The sequence below is a fragment of the Macaca nemestrina genome, chromosome 7, assembly GCF_043159975.1.
Source record: "Macaca nemestrina isolate mMacNem1 chromosome 7, mMacNem.hap1, whole genome shotgun sequence".
Classification (NCBI taxonomy): domain Eukaryota; kingdom Metazoa; phylum Chordata; class Mammalia; order Primates; family Cercopithecidae; genus Macaca; species Macaca nemestrina.
Window position 1 is genome coordinate 126,726,400 of NC_092131.1, and position 23,278 is coordinate 126,749,677.

Genomic DNA, 23,278 nt, shown 5'->3' on the forward strand with positions numbered 1-23,278 from the left:
TAGCTTCTTTCATTCAACATTATGTTAATGTGATTCTTCCAGGTTATTGTGAATAGGGGTGGCTCCATAACTCTCACTACTTTATAGTGCACCACAGTTTGAATATAACACAATGTATTCATTCGTTCTACTATTGGTGAATATTTGTGTTATTTCCCATTTAGCACTATCAGGAATGGTGCTGCAATGAATATTCTTGCACATGCCTTTTGTGAGCACATGTGTGCATTTCTGTTATCGACATACTTAGGAATAGAATTGCTGGGATATAGGGTAAATGTAAATTCAGCTTCAGTGCATATTGCCAAACAAACATCTCAAGAAGTGTACTCATTTACATTCTTACCAGAACCATGGGAGTCCCAGTTTCTTCATACCCTTGCCAACACTTGGTATTATTGATCTTTTTAATTGTAGTCATTCTGATGGGTGTGTAGTATTATTTCATTTTTGTTTGATTTACATATTTCTTATGACTAATGAGCATGAGTAAATTTCCATATGAACATTTAGATATCCTTTTTGTGACGTATCTGTTCATGTAAGATTCAAGTCTGCTTCATTGACTCTTCTACAAGATCAGAAGGGCAGCTAGGCAGGTTATGAGGCTCACAGCAAGAGACGCTAAAGATGAAAAAGAACTTTGAGGCCGGACACAGTGGCTCACACATGTAATCCTAGCATTTTGGGAGGCCGAGGCAGGTGGATCACTTGAGCTCAGAAGTTCAAGACCAGCCTGGGCAACATGGTGACACCCAATCTCCACAAAAAATGCAAATACTAGCCAAGCATGGTGGTGTGCACCTATAGTCCCAACTATTTGGGGGGCTGAGGGAGGAGGATAGCTTGAACATAGGAAGTCAAGGTTTCAGTAAGCCAAAATCATGTCACTCCACTCCAGCCTGGGTGACAAAGTGAGACCCTGTCTCAAACAACAACAACAACAAACAACTTTGCATCAGGCTGGACATGGTGGCTCACGCCTGTAATCCTAGCACTTTGGGAGGCTGAGATGGGCAGATTGCCTGAGCTCAGGAGTTCAGAACCACCCTGGGCAACATGGTGAAACCCCATCTCTACTGAAAATACAAAAATTAACTGGGAGTGATGACATGTGCTTATAGTCCCAGCTACTCAGGAGGCTGAGGGAGAAGAATCACTGGAGCCTGGGAAGTGGAGGTTGCAGTGAGATGAGATCATGCCACTGCACTCCGGTGTGGGTGACAGAGCGAGACTGCATCTCCAAAAACAAAACAAACAAACAAACAAACAACTTTGCATCAGCTCCAACCCAGCCTTATCAGCATCAGGAATGATACAATGAGATTCCAGAATAGGATACTGAACTCCATGAGGCCTCAAACGAATACCCAAGAAGTAGATGGTGGATTGGACACATGGCAATGTGGGGGTTAGGGTTTTTTAAGGGAAATCTATTGGCTGGTTGCTCACAGACTCACAGGTTGTCAGGTATCTTGAAAGTACCAGGACTTCAGGGTCTGGTTCTCAACCACACAGACTCAGAAAGGAGCTTTTGCAGACACAGTGAGTCAGAAATAAATGTAAAAACCAGAGCTGCCAAGCATTCTAGTCTCTGATTAGGATACTCTTTCCCTATTAAAAAACAAACAGGGCTGGGTGTGGTGGCTCATGCCTGTAATTCCTGCACTTTGGGAGGCTGAGGCGGGTGGATCAACTGAGGTCGGAAGTTGGAGACCAGCCTGACCAATATGGAGAAACCCCGTCTCTACTAAAAATACAAAATTAGCCGGGTGTGGTGGCACATGCCTGTAATCCCAGCTACTCAGGAGGCTGAGGCAGGAGAATCGCTTGAACCCGGGAGGTGGGGTTTGTGGTGAGCCGCAATCGCACCATTGTACTCCAGCCTGGGTAACAAGAGCGAAGCTCCGTCTCAAAAAAAAAAAAAGAGGAAAAAAAAAACAAACAAAAAAACAGGATAATGGTTACCTTTGGAGGAGGAGTGCGTAATGACTGGGAAGGTGCACGAGAGGTGCCTCTGAGGTGTTGTTAAGGTTCTAATTCTTGATCTGGGTGGTGATTATATAGATATGTTCACTTTGTGAAAATTCATCAAGTTGTATAATTATAATTCATACCCTTTTCTTAGCTGGGCTCACTCATATGTCTATATGCGGTCTGGCAGGCAGTTAACCAAGGCTGGCATCAGTTGGAGCAACTCAGGAGTCTCAGCCCCATGACATGTGCCTGTCATGTTGTCATGATGTTAGAGGTGCAAAAGGGCAGCTCCCAGTGTTCAGATCAATTTCAAGCCTCTGCTGCCATGGTATCTGCTAACTTTCCATTGGCCAAACCAAGTCACATACTGGAAGTTAGAATTATGGGGCAGGAGAGGTTACTCCTCTCATGGTGGTGGAGGGCACTGCACAGTCACATGGTAAAGGGCATGGCTACAGAGAATGTGATGAATTGGGCCATCAACACAGTCTGCCACAGTGTGGGAGAAAGAAAAGTGAATAGTTAATGATAATACAGAGAAACACATCCAATAATTAAGAAAAGCAAGGCCAGGCATGGTGGCTTATGCCTGTAACCCCGGAACTTTGGGAGGATGAAGTGGGCAGCTCACTTGAGGACAAGAGTTCAAGACCAGCCTGGGTAACGTGATGAAACTCTGTCTCTATAAAAAATACAAAATAATTAGCCTGGCATGATGGCATGTGCCTGTAGTCCCAGCTACTGGGGAGGCTGAGGTGGGAGGATCATTTGAGCCCAGGAGGTTGAGGTTGCAGTGAGCTGTGATCAGAGAGCACCTTAGGGGCACAGAAAAGGGCATACTTCATATTTTCTCTTATATTAAAATTATTCATGGAAAAACTTATGCATGTACATATCCCCTTCAGGATTCTGAGCTTCTTGTATATGCTTCATTTTCACATTTTCCACAGCTCCTGACACAATATCTTGCATATAATAGGCACCTGAATATTTGTGAAATAAAACTTCAGCTGTAAAGGTAGTCATTTCTTCTTTGTCCTTTTTTTTTTTTTTTGAGGCAGAGTCTTGCTCTATCACCCAGGCTGGAGTGCAGTGGCATGATCTCAGGTCACTGTAACCTCTGCCTTCCAGGTTCAAGCAATTCTCCTGCCTCAGCTTCCTGAGTAGCTGGGATTACAGGTGAACACCACCACACCTGGCTAATTTTTGTATTTTTAGTAGAGATGGGGTTTCACCGTGTTGGTCAGGCTGGTCTCCAACTCCTGACCTCGTGATCTGCCCGCCTCGGCCTCCCAAAGTGCTGGGATTATAGGCATGAGCCACCATGCCCAGCCTAAACATAGAATTCTTTGTAGTATTAAGAGAGTTAAAAAGAGGAAGGTAGAGTAATGAGTATAGGCTCAGATAATACACAGCACATCTGTTAAAATGGAGAGAAGGAATGGAGGGGATAGAATGAGAAGGGCATATGCAAATATTTTTTTAAATGTCTCAGTAATTATATTGGTGGTGATAGTATCATTAGTATTGTTATTTTGAGACTGCTGGGTATGTGATGTGGGATAAAGGAAATGAGTGGTTATGGGATATTTAAATACTGTTGTCCCTTATGTTCTTGAGAACTAGTATTCTCAGTGTGGAAGAAAGGAAATAAAGATGTAATACAGAAAAGATTAAATTAAAATTCTGTAGTCTTACTTTGGGAGGTTGAGGCAGGCAGATTGCTTGAGTCCAGGAATTTAAGACCAGCCTGGGCAACATGGTGAAACCCTGCCTCCACAGAAAATACACAAATAAGGTGGGCCTGGTGGTGCATAACTATAGTCCCAGCTACTTGGCAGGCTGAGGTGGGAGAATCGCTTAAGCCGGGGAGTTCAAGCCTGCAGTGAGTCATGATTGCACCTCTGCACTCCAGCCTGGGCAACAGAGTGAGACCCTGTCTCAAAAAACAAAACAAAAAACAACCCATAAAACCAAAAACCAAAACCAAACCCAACCTCTGTAGTCTTGACTTTGAAGTGGCAGTATAAATCTATTTCTATCTCTATGGATAGAGATCTCCCTCTAGCTCCATCCACTAATGTGGCTTACAAGTAACAAACAATTCAGTAGCAATAAGCATCCCTAGTGCCCAGATTGTGGTCTTAATATACAGTTTCCCACAGAAAACAATATTAATTTCTTGAAGAAATGGTTAATTTTTTTTTTTTTTTTTTTGGAGACGGAGTCTCGCTCTGTCACCCAGGCTGGAGTGCAGTGGCCGGATCTCAGCTCACTGCAAGCTCCGCCTCCCGGGTCTACGCCATTCTCCTGCCTCAGCCTCCCGAGTAGCTGGGACTACAGGCGCCCGCCACCTCGCCCGGCTAGTTTTTTGTATTTTTTAGTAGAGACGGGGTTTCACTGTGTTAGCCAGGATGGTCTCGATCTCCTGACCTCGTGATCCGCCCGTCTCGGCCTCCCAAAGTGCTGGGATTACAGGCTTGAGCCACCGCGCCCGGCCGAAATGGTTAATTTTTTATGCCTAGGGCAGGAAGTACAAGATTAGCCAGGAACTCTTGTCATGCTAGATAGCAGGGAGCTATCAAAAATCTCCGGGGTTATTCAAAAAGACTCAAGAATCAAGTTAAAGAGGAGGCTCCATTGTTATGGTACTGTATTAGTCTGTTCTTGCACTGCTATAAAGAACTACCTGAGACCAGGTAATTTATAAAGAAAAGGGGTTTAATTGACTCACAGTTCTGCAGGCTATACAGGAAGCATGGCTGGGGAAGCCTCAGGAAGCATACAATCGTGGCAGAAGGTGAAGGGGAAGCAAGTACATCAAGACAGAGAGGGCAAAGGGGGAAGTGCTACACACTTTTAAACAACCAGATCTCGTGAGAACTCACTATCATAAGAACAGCAAGGGGGAAGTCTGCCCCATGATCCAATCACCTCCCACCAGGCCCCTCCTCCAACACTGAGGACTACAATTCAACACGAGATGTGGGTGGGGACACAGAGCCAAACCATATCAGGTACCATGAATTTCAACATGAGAAAATACAAGTATATCGTAGAAAATGAGAATCAAGTTTCTTACTGTTGCAGAAGGGAGGTAAAATTATAGAGAAGAGGAAGACTAGAGGAAAATATGTGGTACTGGACTGGAATTTGAGTTACTGGTGTGAACTCTTTATATATATACATTTTATATATACATATATTTCAATATGTGTGTACACATATATGTTCACATATATATAGATCATACATATGTATATATAACATACACATCTATATGCACACATATTTAAATATATTTAATAGAAATATATTCATTTATTTGCTAAGTCTAGTCACTGAGATAGACTGGAAATAATGACATCTCAGTAACAATAAACACACCTAGCAGCCAGACTTGGCTTCTAAATACCATTCATTCTTCACTAAAAGGAACTAAGGCTCTTTGGAGAAATGACTGATATGATAGATGTGAAAATCTATGACATAACTTATGAAAATGGCAGAGAGATAATCAGCCTCTACCCAACTGGAATGGTTGATGAAAGGTGAATGAGATTATAAGTTACATGGTAGTATTGTATTTGTTAATTTCTTGATTTTGCTGGGTTATACTGTGGCTATGGCATAGAATACATCCTTGTTTTCAGGAAATAATGAAATACTTAGGGTAATGTCTGTAATTGGCTCTTAAACGGGTGGAAAAACAAAAGAACAATATGCATAGTGAGAGAGTGAGAGAGAAAGAATAATGAGGTAAATATAAACTATTAACAACTGAGGACTTTGGGTTAAGGGTATGAGGGCATTATTTTGTAATATTTTTGCAACTGTACTGTAAACTTGAAATTATTTCAAAGTAAAAAGTCTCAAGAATATTTGCGCACAAGGGAAATATTCAAGCTAAGTAAAGTATGTAGATTACTAAACAAATGTGCAGTGCAATCTAAATTTTGTTGAATACATATATTTAAAATTCAGTAAAATTATACTTTTAGAAGCATAAAACAAAAGTTAACAATTGTCATCTACTGGTGATAGAACAGCCATGCCCCTCTTAAAGGAAAAAGGCTAGCAGATATCAAGACCTACTCTAAAGTTGTAGAAATCAAGATGTGTGATATTGGCACAATGACAGAAAAATACACCCGTGGCACAGAATAGAGTAAAAAATTGACCCAGACATATATAGTCACCGGATTTATGACAAAGCTGCCACTGAAATTCAGTGGGAAGAAAATTTTTAAATAGTGCTGGATCAACTGTACACCCATATGGAAGAGAAGAATCTTGATGTCTAACTCCTATCATATACAAAGATTAATGTGAAATTAATCATAGACCTAAATGTGAAAGATAAAATAACACAGAAGAAAAACTAGGGTAGTATCTTCACAATGAGGGCAGACAAAGATTTCTTATATAGGACACAAAAGGCACTAACCATCAAAACAAAATATCAGGCTGGGCGTGGTGGCTCCCGCCTGTAATCCCTGCACTTTGGGAGGCCAAGGCGGGTGGATCACCTGAGGTCAGGAGTTTGAGACCAGCCTGGACAACGTGGTGAAACCCCGTCTCTACTAAAAATACAAAAATGAGCAGGGAGTGGTGGCAGGTGCCTGTAGTCCCAGCTCCCCGGGAGGCTGAGGCATGAGAATCGCTTGAACCCGGGAGGCAGAGGGTGCAGTGAGCCGAGATCAGCCACTACTGCACTCCAACCCAACCTGGGCGACAGAGTAAGATTCCGTCTCAAAAAAAATTTTTTTTAATGAGATTAAATTATACCATTAAGAGTAAAAAAAAAAAAAAATCATGAACTGAGGAAAGTATTCATAATATATAATTTTGATAAATTATGGAGCTCAGGTGCAAGTAACTTAGGAAAGGAAGGAGTCTAAAGATCTGGTTAGGAAGGATTACTGAAAGAGGGGGTGTATCTAAAAATGGGTAGGATGGGAAAGGGAGACTTTGGGAACACCCTTGGGTTCCTAATACGCCCACAACATACATGAAGATAAACTCCCTGAAGACAGTGAAAGCCATTTCAAAAACCCCCCACATAACTTATGAGAACAGAGGGGTGATCCGCCTTTAATGTTAGGCCTTCTCAGACCCTGCGATCTGTTTGCTCTCAGTAACATTACCCTGCTCAATTGCTGCCCTAATCCCAGGCCGTACATTGGAATGTGGGAATTCAGCGTTTACATTTGCCCACACAGGATCAGCCTTCAGTTGCTACAATCAACTTCAGTATTTTCATATAATCACTTCTTTCTTTCCTTAGTTCTTGAATTATAAATTCCTTGAGAAGAGTCCAATCAGAGGTAGTCTTTCTTCAGTATTTTTGGTAATCCTAATTTCAGTGCAAAAAAAGTTCTGTTCAATTTTAACCGTGCAGAACTTTCTCAGTTACCTAAAACACAGTTTCTCTATGAGCGTTCAGCGAAAATTCCCCTCCCCAAACTGATTCTATGAATGACTGTTAGATAAGCTTCACCACTGCATGTAGAGAGTGTACCAGGAACCCAAGTTAGTAGCTCTCCTCAAGGACCCAACTTTTGGAGGGCGTCATCGTCGGGTTCCCGGTATGCCTCCCCAGGTAGGCCCGCCGCAGGAAGTCAGCGGCGAGGAGCACAGAAGAGGCTGCCAGCACCAGCGGACAGCAGTTTTCATCGTGAGGGCCGTGGGAAACCCCTGGGATGTGTCTTAAGGGGCCTCTTGGGAACAGGTCCTTCTGGAGGGAAGGGTCGGAGTGGGAGGGGATTCAGGATCCGCCTTACGGCCGAGTGTCCAGCAGCGCGTTCCAACCTGGCAGAACCGACGTACTTCATAAGCTCCTCAGGGGAGCGCGAGAATCACCAGGCTGAAGAATGACTGGAAATGCGACCCTCTCCAACGAAAGCACCAAGTAGCCCGGGCGCCGGACATTTCAAAGAGCGCGGAAGCCACGCCCTCCCCTAGAACCGGAAGCTTTGCAACTAGGCTGTTTATAAGGAGGCGGGTTCCACAGCGGGAACTACAACTCCCAGAATGCAGCGCGGAATTTCCGGTTTCCGGCTAGAGGGCCAGAGTGAGTGTTTACACCGGCGGCAGTGCGGCCGGGTTCCTTCCGCGGGACGGGTGAGGGCGCTGGGTCCCTGGGCATCGCGGGCTCGATGTGTGTCAGCTAATTAGCTGGTCCCACTGGAGCGGTGAGGTCGCCACTGGATAGTGCCCCTGCCCCATTACTAGCGATCTGTGACCTTGGGCCAGTGACTTTACTGAGTCTTGGTTCCCTCATCCTTAAAATGTGGCTAATGCCTGCCGCAGGGAACCGTTGTGAGGATTAAGTGAGACATGGTATATAAAACGACCTCCTTCTGGCATAAACTTGAGGTGGAAGGTACCTTCAGGATGCTTTAAGGTCTGCTAGGCAGCTTCACAGCCTTTTCTCTCCTCTTCCCTACCAGAGGTCTCTTTGGAAGCAATAATGATGACTATAACAAGAACTTATCTTGCTTTGCAAGATTCTTCCGCCGTAAGAGTTTCTGATTTATTTTCTGGGGTCCATATATGTCAGGTATGAGGACAAGGATGAGGAAAACTTTAGTCTTTTGTTTCCAAGGGCCTTCAAGAATTGGGGTGGAGGAGGGAGCAGGCAGATATTTGTAGCCCTTTTGTTCTGAGGGGATGTGGGAACAACAGAGGAAAGAGAGGGGACTGAGGTTGTTGAATCTGTGTTGGTTTCGGTAGGAGTTTGCTAAGAGGCCAAAAAGGGAAGAGAAATTACTTGCAGAGTTAGATGAGCAGAGGTGTAAAATAGGGGAGAGCTTTGTTATGAGTGTGTACTTACATGTTGTGGAGGCCCCTGGCAGGGTAGGGCTCTGTTGGGGAAGGAGCCTGGTAGGGAGTTTTGTAAGCCAGGCGATGAAGTTTATACTTAATTTATATAGATGGTTTGGAGGCATTGGAAGATGTCTTTGTGGGGGGGGGGGGGGGGGAGGGCGGGGACGGAGTCTCTGTCGCCCAAGCTGGAGGGCAGTGGCGCTATCTCGATTCACTGCAACCTGGACTTACTGCAACCTGGACTCACTGCAACCTCCGCCTCCCGGATGCAAGCAGTTCGCCTGCCTCAGCCTCCCAAGTAGCTGAGATTGATTACAAGCGCCTGCCACCACGCCTGGCTAATTTTTTTCTATTATAGTAGAGACGTAGTTTAACCATGTTGGCCAGGCTGGTTTCGAACACCTGATCTTAAGTGGTCCGTCCGCCTCGGCCTCCCAAAGTGCTAGGATTACACGTGTGAGCCACCGCCCCTGGCTTGCTTTTTTTTATTTTTATTTATTTATTTTTTGCGACAGAGTCTCATGTCACCCAGGCTGGAGTGCAGTGAAGTGAGATCTTGGCTCACTGCAACCTCAGCCTTCCAAGTAGCTGGGACTACAGGTGTGCACTACTAATGCCCGGCTAATTTTTGTATTTTTAGTAGAGATGAGTTTCACCATGTTGGCCAGGCTCGTCTCAAACGCCTGGGCTCAGGCAATCCGCCTGTCTAGACCTCCCAAAGTGCTAGGATTACAGGCATGAGTCACTGCGCCCAGCCCAACATTGGAAGAGTTCTAAGCAAAGAAGTGACTTGATCAGATCTGTGTTTTAGAATGATAGGTTGTTAGGTGGCAGCACAGATATTTGATAGGGAGAGGCAAGAGTTAGGGAACTTGTTATAAAGCTGTTCTACTGGTTCAAGCAAGAGTTGAAGAAAATTGGGAAAAGGAGCATACAGAAGGGAGAGGGTTAGATGATCTCTTTCATAACATTCCTATTAGGTTGGATGGCGTTTTTATGTCCACATTAGGGATGAAGAAACTGAGGCCTAGAGAGCTGTCCATCACAGTATGAGTAGAGAGAGAACCCCAGATTCTAGTTCTGGCCTCCTGATGGTGCACCCTGTGCTTCTTCAACAGTGTCACATTGAATTGTCTTTTATTCAACCCTTTGGTGGGTGGGGGTGGAGTAGGGTGGTGGTCTGTTTTTTAACCACTGAGGCTTTGTTCTTTTACAGGGAGAAAGAGAGAGCGCGAAAGAGAGAGGATGTCTCTCTCAGACTGGCACTTGGCGGTGAAGCTGGCTGACCAGCCACTTGCTCCAAAGTCTATTCTTCGGTTGCCAGAGACAGAACTGGGAGAATACTCGCTTGGGGGCTATAGTATTTCATTTCTGAAGCAGCTTATTGCTGGCAAACTCCAGGAGTCTGTTCCAGACCCTGAGCTGATTGGTGAGTCTCTCTGGAATGGGGTTGGGCTGCTGCTCTGATCTCTTTTAGGGGAGGATACTTCTGAAATTACAAGAGTAAAGTAAGGGCTTGGGATTTGTTGCCTCATAATGTTAACACTTCAGGGAAGTGAGTGTTGGGTAAATAGAAACACAAATCATATAATGAAACTACTGGTTGCCATTTTCAGCCATGTATTATACTGAAGTACTTTATCACCAGGTTCTTTATGACATTGTCTTATTTTATTTATTTATTTATTATTATTATTTTTTATTTATTTTTTAGACGGAGTCTTGCTCTGTAGCCCAGGCTGGACTGCAGTTTTGCGATTGCGGCTCACTGCAACCTCTGTCTCCCGGGTCCCAGTTCAAGCAATTCTCCTGCCTCAGCCTCCCAAGTAGTTGGGATTACAGACATGTGCCACCATGCCCAGCTAATTTTTATATTTTTAGCAGAGACATGGGGTTTCACCATGTTGGCCAGGCTGGTCTTGAACTCTTGACCTTGTGATCTGCCCGCCTTGGCCTCTCAAACTGCTGGAATTACAGGCATGAGCCACCGCTCCTGGCCAACATTGTGAATTCTTTTTCTTTTTTTTTTTTTTTTTTTTTTTTGAGACGGAGTCTCGCTCTGTCGCCCAAGCTGGAGTGCAGTGGCCGGATCTCAGCTCACTGCAGCTCCGCCTTCCGGGTTCCCGCCATTCTCCTGCCTCAGCCTCCCGAGTAGCTGGGACTACAGGCGCCCGCCACCTCGCCCGGCTAGTTTTTTGTATTTTTTAGTAGAGATGGAGTTTCACCGTGTTAGCCAGGATGGTCTCGATCTCCTGACCTCGTGATCCACCCATCTCAGCCTCCCAAAGTGCTGGGATTACAGGCTTGAGCCACCGCGCCCGGCCAATGTGAATTCTTTTTCTGAAAGAACAGACGTTTGGGGCGAGTTAGGGAAGGAGAAGTTGGTCAGGGGAGGCTCCTCAGTATATTTGAGGTAGGTCTTAAGAGATGATTAGGAGGATTTGCTTGGTTGATTGGTTAAAAGAAAGGCAGTAAAAAAGAAAATGAAAATGGCGTGAGCAGTCCAGGTGGAGGAGGGAGGAATTTAAATATAATTAAATTATACTGGAAAGGTAATTTATAATAGCTAAAGGATCCAACTGGCAAAAAAGATGTTTTCAGTCATACCTGGATTGAGTTCATCCTATTTTGTTGTTTTTCCATTGATTTAAATTGGGCAGTCTCCACAATGTTAAACTCTAGAGCTTTTCTATGGATAGATTCTATGTGAATCCTCTTTTTTTTTTTTTGAGACGGAGTCTCGCTCTGTGACCCAGGCTGGAGTGCAGTGGCACGATCTCAGCTCATTGTAACCTCTTTCTCCCAGGTTCAGGCAATTTTCCTGCCTCAGCCTCCTGAGTAGCTGGGATTACAGGCGCCTTCCACCATGCCTGGCTAATTTTTGTATTTTTGGTAGAGACGAAGTTTCACCATCTTGGCCAGACTGGCCTTGAACTCCTGACCTCAGGTGATCCACCCACCTCGGCCTCCCAAAGTGCTGGGATTACAGGTGTGAGCCACCGTGCCCGGCCCTAATTTTTGTATTTTTAGTAGAGACAGGGTTTCGCCATGTTGGCCAGGCTCCAAAAGTGCTGGGATTATAGGCGTGAGCCACCATATCTGGCCAGATTCTATGTAAGTCCATTTTATGAGTTTATATTTGCAAATAGTTGTTAAAATGTATTTAATTGGCTAGACGTGGTGGCTCACGCCTGTCATCCCAGCACTTTGTGAGGCTAAGGCAGGAGGATCCCTTGAGCCCAGGAGTTAAGAGACTAGTCTGGGCAACATGGCAGAACCCTATCTCTACAAAAAACTACAAAAATTAGCTGGGTGTGGTGGCATGTGCCCATAGTCCCAGCTACTCAGGAGGCTGAGGCGGGAGAATTGCTTGAGCCCAGGAGGTTGAAGCTGCAGTGAACCGTGATGGTGCCATTGCACTCAAGCCTGGGCAACAGAGTAAGACCCTGTTTCAGGAAAAAAAAAAAAAAAAGTATTAAGTTATTAAATAAGAGTATCTTTTAAAACATGTATCATTCTCCAGCTATCTATCCAATCAAAATAAGGTTCTCAGGGAACAAAAACTATCTAAATTTGTTTTGAGGAGCAAAATGTAAGTGGACAGTTCTTTTTTTAGATCTGATCTACTGTGGTCGGAAGCTAAAAGATGACCAGACACTTGACTTCTATGGCATTCAACCTGGGTCCACCGTCCATGTTCTGCGAAAGTCCTGGCCCGAACCTGATCAGAAACCAGGTGAGTGAGGGTCAGCCCTTAAGCAGGCAGAGTTTCTGTAATATCTGCAAGGGAAAGGTCTGTGTGTTCTTGAGACACAAGCCTGGGTGGAACAAAGGGATGATTTACTGAGCTGATGATAAATGATATCTTTATTACTTATTGGATTAAACCATGCTGATAAACAGAGTCCAATTTTGACCTTCTTACTGCTGGTATCACTAATGGGAGATTTGTTTCTCCATTTTGTTTTCTGGTTTTTGTTTTTTTTTGAGACAGAGTCTCACTCTGTTGCCCAGGCTGGAGTGCAGTGGCACAATCTTGATCTTGGCTCACTGCAGCCTCCACCTCCCGGGTTCAAGTGATTCTCATGCCTCAGCCTCCTGAGTAGCTGGGATTACAGACATGTGCCACTACGCCCAGCTAATTTTTTTATTTTTAGTAGAGACGGGGTGTCTCCATGTTGGTCAGCCTGGTCTCGAACTCCTGACCCAAGCCATCCGCCCCACCTCAGCCTCCCAAAGTACAGGCACCATTCCTGACTGTTTCTCCACTTTCTAAGTTTGTCATCCACTGTTTCCTAATGGGATAGTGAGTTTGTGTCTACTTAAACTCCTTTAAGTTAACAGTTTATTTTTCAGTGATACAAAGTAAACTTTGTATCCTTTTGTTATTGTTGTTCTCATTAGAAAAAAACTGGAAACTTTTGGCACTTTCCTAATGCCCCAGTTTGTTCCCTTGTTAACAAATCTTCCTACAAACTGCCTCAGGTGGTGATTTGTTCAGTCAGCTAACTGCTCTTGCTATACTGGTAATTTATTTTCCTGAAGCTATTCAAAGAGTATTTAAATAGCTCTTGGAGAAAATATACAAAGCCTCGGATGCCTTTTTGGTTTATAAATAGAAGGTGCTTGGAATTCATGATTTAAATTTTGCATGTGTATTTTAAAAGCCTCCCCAAGAATAAAGCTAAGCTGTGTAAAAGAGATTAGCTTTGTTAAACTGGCAGGTTGACATCTTTTTATAATGTTCATGATTGCTGTGACTAGTTATCAGTTTGAAATTTACCCCCCTTTCAGTTCTAACCGTAAAAGACAAAAATGTCTTTCATACTCTGATGGGAAGTGAGAAAGAGGAACGGAGTTCCTGACATCCAGAGGTTGGCCTGGCACTCACAGCCAGGCCTTGGTGTCCTTTTGGGGAACATGAACAATTGTACAGATCCCCAATATCAGTCAAGGCCACTCTGAGACCACTATGGATTAAGACAAAAACAAGATCCCTATCATTGCTGAACAGAGACAAAAACATGAGCATTATCCAAATCACAAAAGTGACCAAGTATCTTTCTATCTCGGCTGATGAGAGTAATAGCTGCTTCTTTGCCAATTACAGCTTCCACCTTGCTCTAGTTTTCCTTCCTTCTAGGTAAGAGTTATTAAAATACTCAATTATAAAATCACTCCCACTGCCGAAAGCATCCTATCCGGAGTAAAACCTCACTTCTTTAAATTTTTCCGCAAATCACTCAGACAAAGCCAAAATCGTGTAAGAAGTCTTTTCTGGCCGGGCTCAGCGGCTCATGCCTGTAATCCAGCACTTTGGGAGGCCGAGGCGGGCAGATCACCTGAGGTCGGGAGTTCGAGACAAGCCTGACCAACATGGAGAAACCCCGTCTCTACTTAAAATAAAAAATAAGCCGGGCATGGTGGTGCATGCCTGTAATCCCAGCTACTTGAGAGACTGAGGCAGGAGAATCGGTTGAACCCGGGAGGCAGAAGTTGCCATGAGCCGAGATCATGCCATTGTACTCCAGCCTGGGCAACAAGAGCGAAACTCTGTCTCAAAAAAAAAAAAACCAAGAAGTCCTTTCTAATATCCTCTTACTGAGACAGCCCATGGTTTCCTATGGTGTTCATTCTTCTCTCTGTACTGAGCAGTACGCCCAACTAGTTTAAATACAGATATGCCCCTCAGCTCTTTGGCTGGAGGGCATTAACAGAAGGAAAATAACATTTGTGGCTTCTGTGAGCCAGGTTTTTTCCCTTTTATACCTCATTTAATCATTACAGTGGCCCTGCAGGGTAGGTAACAGCATTAGCATCTTATGGAGGAAGAAAAGGGTTAGAAAGACATTTATTCAAGGTCAGCTACTTAGAAAGTGAATGCAAGAGCTGGGATATGGACCAGGGGTTTTCCTGGCTCAAGAGGAAAACCATTTCCACTGGGCTGGCTGCCTTCCACTTTCAAAGGATGAATTTAGCTCAGAGGTCTTACAGTGACAGCCATGACTCTTAGCTGAATACTGGCTTAAGATATTAAGAGTCCTTTCCTCCCACCTTCTACCTGGAGGATTATTTTTGAAACAAATGACCTTTTTATTGGAAGGTTACAATAAACTCTTAGATCTGTGAAGAAACTGTCTTGTGACAGTGTTTTAGATATTTTCTCCTTGAGTGCTTTTCTTCACAAAGGAATCACATTTCGTGTTCTCCTACAGATTAGGGTCTGTAGGAGGAGAACCCATTGTTATCTGTCTTCCCAGCTGGATCCCTTTGGTGGTTCTCCATGGCAGGTTACAAATCCCTTCAGGACCTCACCTTATTAGCCTGCTGTTTGAGCTGGGATGTGTACCCCAAGCTCCAGCCACAAAGAATGACTTGCTGTTTGTTCAAAGCACCACATTCTTTTATTCTTCCATGCCTTTGCACATGTTCTCATTTAGGCTTGGAATACCTTCACCCCCCAGTAAATATCAGCTGTCTCTTTGATACCCATTTCAAATGGTCTCCTCTGGGAGGCAGCTCTCTGTCTTTACCCTCCCTCTCAGTGGTGGCTATCTGCCTTTGTGTTCCTGGTGCCCTAGCTGGGATCCACATCTCTGTTGAGGTCCTCAGCGTGGCATTTTGTAATTGTGTGTTTGATGTAGTCTCATTTCTCCTACTGCCGTAAGAGTTCCTTGACGGCAGGGGTTCTTATTTTTCACATTCTAGTTCCTTGTCCAAAGTCAGGCATGGAGTAAATGCTTAGTACATGTTTGTTGAATGAATAAATTAGGTAATTTACTTACGGTGACTATTTTTCAAAAGACAGCCTCATGATCAGGACTGTCGATAAGGATGTGGCTGCCACACTGAACCCCAGGGGTGCTATTGACCTTGCTTTGGGAGTGGTGCCCCTGGAGTAGGGCAGTACACAGTCAGTACAGTCACAAGTAGTGGTCCTTCATGAGGATAACCATACTTTAAAAAGTGTGACCCAGGGCGGGGCATGGTGGCTCATGCCTGTAATCCTAGCACTTTGGGAGGCCGAGGCACATGGATCACTTGAGGTCAGGAGTTTGAGACCAGTCTGACCAATATGGTGAAACCCCGTGTCTACTAAAAATACAAAAATTATCCAAGAGTGGATAATTGCACACCTGTAATCCCAGCTACTCGGGAGGCTGAGGCACGAGAGTCGCTTCAACCAGGGAGGTGGAGGTTGCAGTGAGCCGAGACTGCGCCACTGCACTCCGGCCTGGGCAAGAGATGAGACTGTGTCTGAAAAACACAGGCAAAAACACCAACAACCAAATGTTATTAGTCTGGAATTCCTGCAGTGGGATGTTGATCAGAGCACTGTTTTTCATGTGGTAAGATTCTCCTCTGCCACAACTTGAATTTGTTTGTTTTATCTGTGGAAGATGCTTACAAGAGAACGTAAAGATGCTTACTAGCAGTTTTCACATCCGTGGCACAAATGGGTTTTTCTGAGTGGGCACTCACATTCTTAAGGGGTAATGAGGGAAGGGAATGCACAGACCAGGCTGCTCCTTGGCACATTGAAATGATGTTACCATGTCTGTGGAAGAGACAGGGCCTGTGCTGTAGGGTAACTCTGAGTGTCTTGTCCGCCAGAACCTGTGGACAAAGTGGCTGCCATGAGAGAGTTCCGGGTGCTGCACACTGCCCTGCACAGCAGCTCTTCTTACAGGGAAGCGGTGAGTGTGTGCCACGGCCCCCAGCCAGGACTGTAGGAGAGGGTGTGAACGCTGGCTGGCGAGTGGTGTGGAGTGGGAGCTGGAAGCCTGTTTCCATGACAACCAAGAGTTCCTTGGGGAGTTTTTGCCATGTCTGTGGGCCTCAGTGGAGCCCTGTCTTTCCCCAAAGAGCCTGTCTCAGTCAGGCATTGCTGATTCCCTCTAATGATAACCATACAACCTGCCCGTACGGTGACAGCCAAAAGATCCACATACTGTTTCTGCTGGACCTTGTTCTTTGACTTTGGCTGAACTGCCTGCTTATTGCCCCTTGACCTAGTTGTCCTTACTGGGGAAGTGGGCTGATGTCTCTCTGTAGGAGAGTTGAGAGGCAAAATTAGTACAGCTGTGAACTTAGCAATATATACAAATATGAAATAGTAATTGTACAGAGATTGAAAAGGACTTTTGGAACCTAGAGAAACCTTTGTTACTGGGCTTGTAATGAGAGCTTTTATTTTGGAAGCATTAAACTGTAGGTGGGGAAAAGGAGCACAGAGATTTGAAGGTTTACTGTGGTCTTGCCTTTTTTTTTTCTTTTTTTTTTTTTTTTAATTGTTTGTTTCCCCTCCAGTAAGCTACGATCTTAGACCAAAAAGAGGTTCATCTGTTTCCGGGGCTATTGTTCCATTGTGGTGATGTACATGCAAGCACTTAAAGGGAGGAAGTCCTCAGCACAATGTGGGCATTTGATGAGTGCATTGAGTTGGTTGGAGTGCTCAGCCCTCCCCATTTCTCCTGCAGGTCTTTAAGATGCTCAGCAATAAGGAATCTCTGGATCAGATCATTGTGGCCACCCCAGGCCTCAGCAGTGACCCCATTGCTCTTGGTAAGTGCAGGACTGAATTTGCGGAAATAGGAGTTGTCGGAAAAGAACAGGAGAAGACAGTTCTTCTAAAGAGACTTAGACTATCTTTTGAAGAATGACTGGTCTTGTGGGAAGAGGGAGAGTAATCAAGGTGTGTCTGATATACCCAGCGCTTTAAGAGCTCTCAGTCCCACAGAGAGATAATGGCCTAACTAACATCGTAATTAAGGGTATGAGGATGCCAAATGAGGACAGCAGTTAGCCCATATCACAGCAATCAGGGAAGGCGTCTTGCACACCTTGAGTAAGGGAGGAACCCAGAGATACGGGAGAAAGAGACAGGTGTGTTGGTAGCCAGTCTGTGATGTGACTGAAGTGCAGGGGGAGGTGGAGAGCTGGGGACCATCCTCCCTAGAGCAAGATCGAGAGTACCTGAATTATGTTGCTTGGTGCTTTGTTTCCTCTACTTCTGATGAAGATTGGCTTGTTGTCCTGTGTCCCTGTTGAGCTGGTTGCTCTGAGACACAAAGCCTCTTCTCCCTCGTGGATCTGACTGATTTCCTTTCCCTGAGGTGAGCTCTGCTCTTTTTCAGGGGTTCTCCAGGACAAGGACCTCTTCTCTGTCTTCGCTGATCCCAATATGCTTGATACGTAAGTGTACCTGTCCTATTAGAGGGTACCTTCTCTCTCCTCATGTGCTAATTGTCACCCTGCAGTCTGCTCTGGGAGCCCATCCATGGTCTGTCACCAAGTCTACCCTGTAAATATGTCAGGAGGTGAGAAAGAGCAAAGCCCAAGAGCAGGGCTTTTGTCAAGAGTGTTGGGAGGAAGCAGGATTCTGAGGGAAAGGATCTTGCCTGCCAGGCTCAGTTTAGGTTTCGTTTGGTAGAAATTAGGGAGCTTTCCAAGGATTTTAAACTGGTGAAAGGAGAAGCAGGTGTACAGATCCATAAAGTGTCAAAGCTGGAAAGGACATGTCCTCATTTTGCAAGTGAAGAAAACAGCCCCACCCTGGGAAGAGAAGGGACCTGTCCAGGGTTGCCTGATGTAGTAGTGGTGCCTAGACCAGAGGCTCCTCATGTGCTCAGGCCAGAACCCTGAGCCTCCCAGGCTGCATCTTTCCCATCATGCCTTGCCTACGGAGAGGGTGAAGAATCTGCAGTGGACCCAGGAATTGAAGGCCTTGCTCCCGTTGCTGGGGGCAGATCAGCAGGAGGATAAATCTTCCTGGCGGAAGATGCTGAAGACCGAGGAATTTGAGGGCAGGCACAGGTGGCTGCATTGTTGTGAGAGGGCACCCAGAACTCTTGTCATGGTCGAGGGTGCTCTTTTGGAGTCACCCTTGGGTTTCTTCCTGCTTCTGTCCTAGGTTGGTGCCTGCTCACCCAGCCCTCGTCAATGCCATTGTCCTGGTTCTGCACTCGGTAGCAGGCAGTGCCCCAATGCCAGGGACTGACTCCTCTTCCCGGAGCATGCCCTCCAGCTCATACCGGGATATGCCAGGTGAGCCCCTGAATAGCGTAATATGGGCCCCTTAGGAGCCGGCAGTGGCCCAGGAATTTGCTTTACTCAGCAGCTATGTATAGCGTTGGCAGAGGGCGTTCCTTGGGAACTCTCGGTTTGAGTCAGGAAGTGCATCTGTCCTGTAATTTTCCGAGGGGAGAGATGAAAATATGAATTTGGAGAGTAACTTGAGCTGAGATTCTGGAGCTGCGCCTGTGCCTTTCTGTTCTTCCTCCTGAAATCTGTTCGTCCTCCTCCAGGTGGCTTCCTGTTTGAAGGGCTCTCGGATGATGAGGACGACTTTCACCCAGTAAGTGGACTGCCTGCCTGCCTGCCTGCCATTTGGGGTAGATGGTGCTGGGAATGAGCTGCATCCTGGGACCTGGCACTCCCGAGGCTGGGAGGTGGACACAGGCCACTGAGGGGCCAAGACCATGTCATACTATTTCTGCTTTGGGATTCCTTTCTGAACCTGCGAGCTTAAGAGTTTCCCCAAGAACTATTCCTGGAGGTGGGTGAAGTTCATCTGGGAGTTTCATAGTACTGCTTGCCTGATTCTGAGTGTCTTCTTTCTCTAGAACACCAGGTCCACACCCTCTAGCAGTACCCCCAGCTCCCGCCCAGCCTCCCTGGGGTACAGTGGAGCTGCTGGGCCCCGGCCCATCACCCAGAGTGAGCTGGCCACCGCCCTGGCCCTGGCCAGCACTCCGGAGAGCAGCTCTCACACACCGACTCCTGGCACCCAGGTATGAAGACAGGGCCTGGAAGATCAAGGCTGGGTCCCCAAGGAACAAGCTCCCCAGCAGTAGAATAGATTTGCCTTTGCTGACCCTGGTGCTAGATCTAGTTTAAGCTGAACCCTGGACTCCTGGTGGGGATTTCTTACTGCAGCTTGAGTGACCTCCCCTTCACTTGCCTTGAGGACTCAGAGGTCTAGATTTTAACATGGTCCTGAGTAGTCCCTCCTATTAGTTCAGAAGACTCTCCCCTCACACAATATGCCCTTCCTCATCCCTGACAGGGAGCAGACACCACCAGCTTAAGCATTTCTGGGTGAAAAGTCACTCAGCTTTCAAGGCCATCTCTCCCAGTGCTGGGGTCCTAGGGTGGGACAAGGCGCTCAGTGCAGAAAAGAATGGAACCTTTCCTGCCCACATAGAGAGCTTCTAGGTACCTTTGTTTGGTTGTCTCATGGCAGGTCTTTGTTGGGAGGCAGAAGTTGGGTACCTCAGGAGCACTATGGGGTGATATGACAACAGCAAGTATCTGCTATAAGATTGAGATGGCTCTGAGGGTGGCACTGACCACTGATTTGTCTCTAGGGCCATTCCTCAGGGACCTCACCAATGTCCTCTGGTGTCCAGTCAGGGACGCCCATCACCAATGATCTCTTCAGCCAAGCGCTACAGCATGCCCTTCAGGCCTCTGGGCAGCCCAGCCTTCAGGTCAGTCTTCCCCACTTCCTGGTTTCCATGTGGCTTCCTTGTTATTTTGGATGCCCAGCCTTTTTTTGCTCTCTGGGGGTCCTTCACACCTGGCATGCTTCGTTCTGGGAATAGCTGGAGCATGGCAGTGGGACAGGTACAGAGTGTTCCCAGCAAGGGCACACTCTCAGACCATTCACAGTGGTCACTATGGCTTCTCCTGCCCCTACTGACCATGGCTTGACTCCCTAGACCACCTGGCTTAGATAATCATGGCGATTTTATTCATTCATTCAGTGAGCATTGACTGAGCATATATATACTAGGCCGGAGTCCAGATGCTGGGCTAGAGGCAAGCTGGTTCTCATCCCTGCCATGGAGGGGCACCAGGCAGGTACTGAGCTGGGGAGCAACAAGGCAAGAAGCCCAGCTCCTTGAAGTAAGGGTCAGGCAAAACTTTTCTGAGGGAGGGGTATTTAAGCTGATTGTCAGAAGAATTAGAAGTTAGCTAACCAGGGAGGGGATGTTTGAGGTAGGAAGGGGATGATTTCCAGGTGAAGACAGCTACCTGTTTGTGCACGTGTGGAGGTATGTGTGATGTACTCAAAACTACGAGGCTAGGATGCAGTGTCCAGTGTAGAAGATCCGCAGATGGGGCCAGAGAAAGAGAGCAGGAACCTACATGTGAGGGGCTTGAATGCCAACCTGAGGAGAATAAACTTGATGACTTGATGTAGTAGTCACCAGGGATCCCTGGGAGGCATTGATTGATTGATTGATTGAGACAGGGTCTCACTCTGTCACCCAGGGTGGAGTACAGTGGTGTGATCACAACTCACTGCAGCCTCAACTTCCTGGGCTTAGGTGATCCTCCCACCTCAGCCTCCTGGGTAGCTGGGACTACAGGTATGCACCACCATGCCTGGCTAGTTTTTTGTACTTTTTGTAGAGATGGGGGTCTCCCTATGTTGCCCAGCCTCGTCTTGAACTCTTGGGCTCAAGTGATTCACCCACCTTAGCCTCCCAGAGTGCTAGATTACAGGTGTGAGCCACCACACCCGGCTCATGGGAGGCTTTAAGGAGGGGAGAGGTCACCCTAGCAGCTAAGGGGCAGACCTGAGGGGCCAGCATTGTAGTTCACAGCTCCATGCATGAGCTGTTTGCTTCACATCTCTTTTCCTTTATTCCACATAGTAAGCCAATGGGTAGAGCATCATTCCTGGAACTTGTCTGGGGTCAAAAGGCCATGAAGTTGTAACGATAGCGTTCAAGCCTGTGTGGTTTTCAGTGTTCCATGTAGTCCTTGTGAACAGTAAGGGAACAGGAGCAGGATGTGTGAATGACTTGTCTTCTCCATTTTTGCATCTCCCCTGTTGCTAGATGCCTGTTCACTTTATTCCTTAGCTCAGAAGCTTTCACTGGTTCCACCTGGCCTGTAAAATGAATTCAAATTGATTTGTGTGGATTTTTTTTAAGCCCTCCACGTTCTCATTCCTGCCTGCCTCTTTGACTTTGCTTTTCTTCCCCTTTGCATTGCCTTCTTCCCACATGTGAACACATTGTTTTCCCTAAATTGTGCTCATCCCTGCTGTCATGAAATAGAGATATTAATGAAGCTGTGAAAGTACTAGAAGAAAATATGGGTGAATTTCTTCAAATCCTTTTAGTAGGAAAGGGCTTTCTTGGCCGAAACTCAGTATCCAGGAGCCATTAAATAAAAGTTCTGCATTTTGAGTTTGTAAAAGCGAAAAATTTAAAACATCTCTTATACTCCACAAATAGATATACCTACTATATACCACAAAAACTTAAGACTTTTTAAAAAAGGTGAACATTTCTGCATGGCAAACCAAACCAAACAAAAAAGCAAAGCAAAGTCCGAAGGCTAACAACAAACTGGGAAAAAAATCTGTAACACTCATCACATAAAGAGCAAAATCTCGCTGATGTGTGTGTACACACAGCAAGAGAAAGAAAGTAATTTAGCCTCTTGGAATTCAGACAGTGAATAATTTGTACATTCTCTTTTGATCCTTATGCCAAGAATTTCCTTTTTTTATTGTAAAACTTTGGATTTGTTCTCTTAACCCTCAAGCCTATCTTTTAGTCTTCCTAGAAGTACCGTGTTCTGTGGAACTCAGCATCAACAGCTTTGCTGAGGACTCCCCCATCTTCCTTTCCTTCCCCGGAAAGCACAGACCTAAGTGAGTCTTCCCTGGATCCCAGCTAACAGCTTCTGCCCGTTCCTATTTTTCCACAGAGCCAGTGGCAGCCCCAGCTACAGCAGCTACGTGACATGGGCATCCAGGACGATGAGCTGAGCCTGCGGGCCCTGCAGGCCACCGGTGGGGACATCCAAGCAGCCCTGGAGCTCATCTTTGCTGGAGGAGCCCCATGAACTCCCTGCTTCCCCTGAACCCCCAGCAAGTTGCAGAGGCTGCTGCCCGTGGGAGGCACTCATGAAGGTGCCTCCATCTCTCCCTCCCCCAATATACCTACCTGATGGTCAACTCTCCTGCTTTGTCCAGTTCTTGACCTTTCTGGCTGATCTGAGTTGGTGGAGGCAGTGGGGCAAACAAGGTGTACTGGTCTTGATGCTGTGGCCTCGGAGCAGGGCTGGCCCCTGGTTCTGGGCCCTGGATGAAGGATTTTAGATCCCACATCATGGGATGCTGTGAGATACCCATGTTCACTTCTGGGAGAAGTTTCTAGCCGTAGCCCCCAGACTCTGGGGCTTTGGAGTTTGGCAGCCTCAGGATGTGCCAAAGGCTGGGCAGGGCTGCGACCCAATCTTCAGGGTGGCTGCTGGATTACAGCTGTGCCCAGAAGAGGCTTATGCTTCCGAGATGTCCAGTCTAGGGAGTGGCTGGGTGTACTTTCATGGGAAGCAAACGGAGGCAGCTTGCCTTCCACATTTCTCTCTCTCTCAATGGCTTCCAAAGATTTCCTTGTCCACCCCACCAGCCTACTCTCACCAAGCATCTTTTTTTTTTTTTTTTGAG

The 23,278-nt window shown here is 46.1% G+C and overlaps 1 protein-coding gene across 5 annotated transcripts; it reads left to right on the forward strand.

Moving 5' to 3' along the window:
- Positions 1-7,911: 7,911 nt before the first annotated feature.
- Positions 7,912-22,791, forward strand: LOC105490952 (ubiquitin like 7). Of its 5 annotated transcripts, XM_011756970.3 has the most exons (12): positions 8,219-8,528; positions 9,181-9,192; positions 10,022-10,234; positions 12,422-12,541; positions 16,420-16,502; positions 17,286-17,370; positions 17,943-18,000; positions 18,719-18,852; positions 19,113-19,162; positions 19,431-19,598; positions 20,175-20,297; positions 22,537-22,791. In XM_011756970.3, the coding sequence occupies exons 1-12, from the start codon at positions 8,450-8,452 to the stop codon at positions 22,672-22,674; spliced, it is 1,263 nt and encodes a 420-aa protein (XP_011755272.1). In that variant the 5' UTR covers positions 8,219-8,449; the 3' UTR covers positions 22,675-22,791. The 5 variants fall into 5 exon arrangements, with proteins under 5 accessions (XP_011755268.1, XP_011755269.1, XP_011755270.1 ...); XM_011756966.3 differs by lacking the exons at positions 8,219-8,528; positions 9,181-9,192 and adding an exon at positions 7,912-8,050; XM_011756967.2 differs by lacking the exons at positions 8,219-8,528; positions 9,181-9,192 and adding an exon at positions 8,018-8,100.
- Positions 22,792-23,278: the final 487 nt, after the last annotated feature.